This window comes from Pygoscelis adeliae, unplaced genomic scaffold (genome assembly GCF_000699105.1).
Source record: "Pygoscelis adeliae isolate BGI_AS28 unplaced genomic scaffold, ASM69910v1 Scaffold38, whole genome shotgun sequence".
In the NCBI taxonomy this organism is placed as follows: Eukaryota; Metazoa; Chordata; class Aves; order Sphenisciformes; family Spheniscidae; genus Pygoscelis; species Pygoscelis adeliae.
Window position 1 is genome coordinate 11,321,346 of NW_008825614.1, and position 2,583 is coordinate 11,323,928.

At 38.6% G+C, this 2,583-nt stretch overlaps 1 protein-coding gene across 1 annotated transcript in view; it reads right to left on the reverse strand.

Annotated features, from left to right (window-relative positions):
- Positions 1–2,583, reverse strand: part of IPO8 (importin 8) — a 44,362-nt gene that overhangs the window by 29,250 nt on the left and 12,529 nt on the right. Inside the window, exon 8 of the mRNA XM_009333033.1 lies at positions 2,039–2,123. Coding sequence (XP_009331308.1) covers positions 2,039–2,123 — 85 coding nt within the window. The remainder of the gene's footprint in view (positions 1–2,038; positions 2,124–2,583) is intronic.

The window sequence follows — 2,583 nt, forward strand, 5'->3', positions numbered from 1 at the left end:
CCTTAACTTCAATTACCTGTTGTAACCATCAGATAGTATCACCTAACATGCTATCACAAACTGTATCACACAAAGCTTCCTTAATATAAAGGCTTGCTCTACTAAGAAAAACCTACAGTACAAAGCCACTAATCTGCATTAATGGCAGATGAACTATTAAGTGTTAATAAGTGTAAAGAATTGGCATGTACATGAATAACAATAAAAATCAAGGGCAATGCATAACAAAATAGTCATATATTTTCAGAAGGACAATTCTGCTTCATAATTCTTCACAACATTATAATAAATCTTATTTTGAACATAACTCCTTCATTGGGAGTACTAAGTCTGATCTTAAGTCTTTTATACAATACGCTCCATGTGGGCATCTCATATGGACTCTAGCACGATGTCAGCACTTAACAAGTGACAAGGAAGTAATGAAGGTTTAGTAATGTAATATTCACAACAGAATTCTTACTAACTCTGCAAGGAAATGTGACAAATCAGCATTTAAGAGCCAGAAATGGAAAAAATGTGCAGATTGTCCAGTCCATTTATCTTGAAAGCTAAACTGCTCCCTCTGCTACATAGCCTAATCTCTTAACAGAAAAACTTTTAAGTATTTCAAATGACAAATGCCCATGGGAGTCTATTTCTCCACTCAGGAGTTAAACGTTGCAAGGAGTTTAGAACAGATATTAGACTGTTTCCCTTTTCTTTTCATTTAATGCCTACAGCCTTACCACAACCATTTCTCTTGTTCTTAACATTTACATATTTACACAGAATTAATACGCTGATGGATAAACTATTCTGTTGTCAAACTGGATGGAGAAAAGTATTTTTGTTTTGCAGACAATCCTGGTATTTTGAAATCTAGTTTAAATTTGACTTGAAGTGACAACAACAGCCTGGCATCCTGCATTGAAGACACTGGAAATTTGAACTGTGCAAAGCCTGCAGATGCTGTGTCAGGGATATTTCACCTGGCAGTGTGCTGAGAAGCCACATATTCTGGAAATACATATTATCCAAACGCTTGTCACTTGAAAAACAGCATTCCCAGGTGTTTTTCAAGGCTTATCGGCCAAAGGGAATCAAGAGCCCAGAATCACGAGCAGGAGAGAGTACTGCATTCTCCTGGCTTCTTAGGAGCCTGTTTGGAATATGTAGCCCAAAAGGCTGGACACCCAAGAGCTTTAGCTGAGCCAAAAGCCTGGGAACTACCGCTCCTAGTCATCTAGTGTACGGCAGGCTGAATGAGAAACAGGAGGAGCTGTGCCAAAAACATCTGAGCCTGGGAGCCAGCGCCCTCAGGGCTTTCAGGCACCCAATTGCTATAGCCATTCCACCAAACCAGGGAGATGCTGAAAGCCTGGAAGCCCACGTTCCCAGGGGCCCACAGATGAGCTGGCAGAAAAACACAGAAAACTGACAGGAACTGCCTCTCTTCTGTGCAACTTTATCAGAACTGAACCGTCTCCACAACGCCACGTTAATCACAAATAATTAGCATTCCCCAACAAAAATAATTTCCTTGCAAATTGTGAATTTATGCTGTATTTTCATAAAATATGCTTTCCAGGTATAAAATAACTTTTATTGCTGTTCTCCAGACACTTTCTAATCTGCTTGTATCTTCCTGAAATAAAACAGTATCATTGGATTACTGTGCCTAAGTTATTTGCAGCAAAAGCACTTACTGAAGACTAGCCTGAAAATACACCCTTCTATGACATGAGGCCTCTGCATCAATAGTGTTTTCTCTCAGCTGTATCTAGAATGTTTATACATGGTGATAATACCATTTTATCAGCACTCGCCTTTTCTGAGAATTTTCCTGCAAGGTTGTTTTGAATTGCTGAAAATTTGTGGTGTTACACCTCAGTTGTATAGCACCAAGATCTAAAGAACTTTTCAGTCACTAAAAGGAAAACCTGCCTGACCGTTCATTTTTGTTTAATGAATGAACTTTGATACGAGCACACTGTTGAAAACAATACATTGGTTCAGCCAAAATGTTCTAATTCAGAAACAAATGAACGGTACATACCTGTTGTATGCCCACAGCGTAGGTTTTTAAAAAAAACTCGGAGAATTCAAAGTATTCTTTAGTTACATTTCCAGGACTTCCATACCTTTAAAAGAAGAGGACACAGATATTTACATTGTGAGAAGTCTACTGTGTCAAGAAAACAAAGCACTTTCTAAAACACATAGGACCTTGGGTAGTCTTCCATCCCCAAAGGAATCCTTTCCCACAGGTTCCTTCTAAGCCATTATTTCCCATATAATGCCCCACTTCCCTTTTCTTTTCTTAGACTGTCATGAGGTACAATACTATAGTCAAGTAAATATAGCCACTGTTTTGTCACAAGCTCTGTAACTTCCAAGTTTATGGATTTCTTTTCAGATCTTCCCCTGCCTTTATCTTTGAGAATATAAGCACTCGTAGCTGATGCAGTAAAAAAAAAAAAATATATATATATATTAAAAAAATGTACTTTTCCTGTGGGGCTAGTTTCTTGCCATCTTAGAGAGTCAAATCATTTCACTAAGAGCTCAGACCAGCGGCCGTGCCAGTGCAAGGCAGAGGAC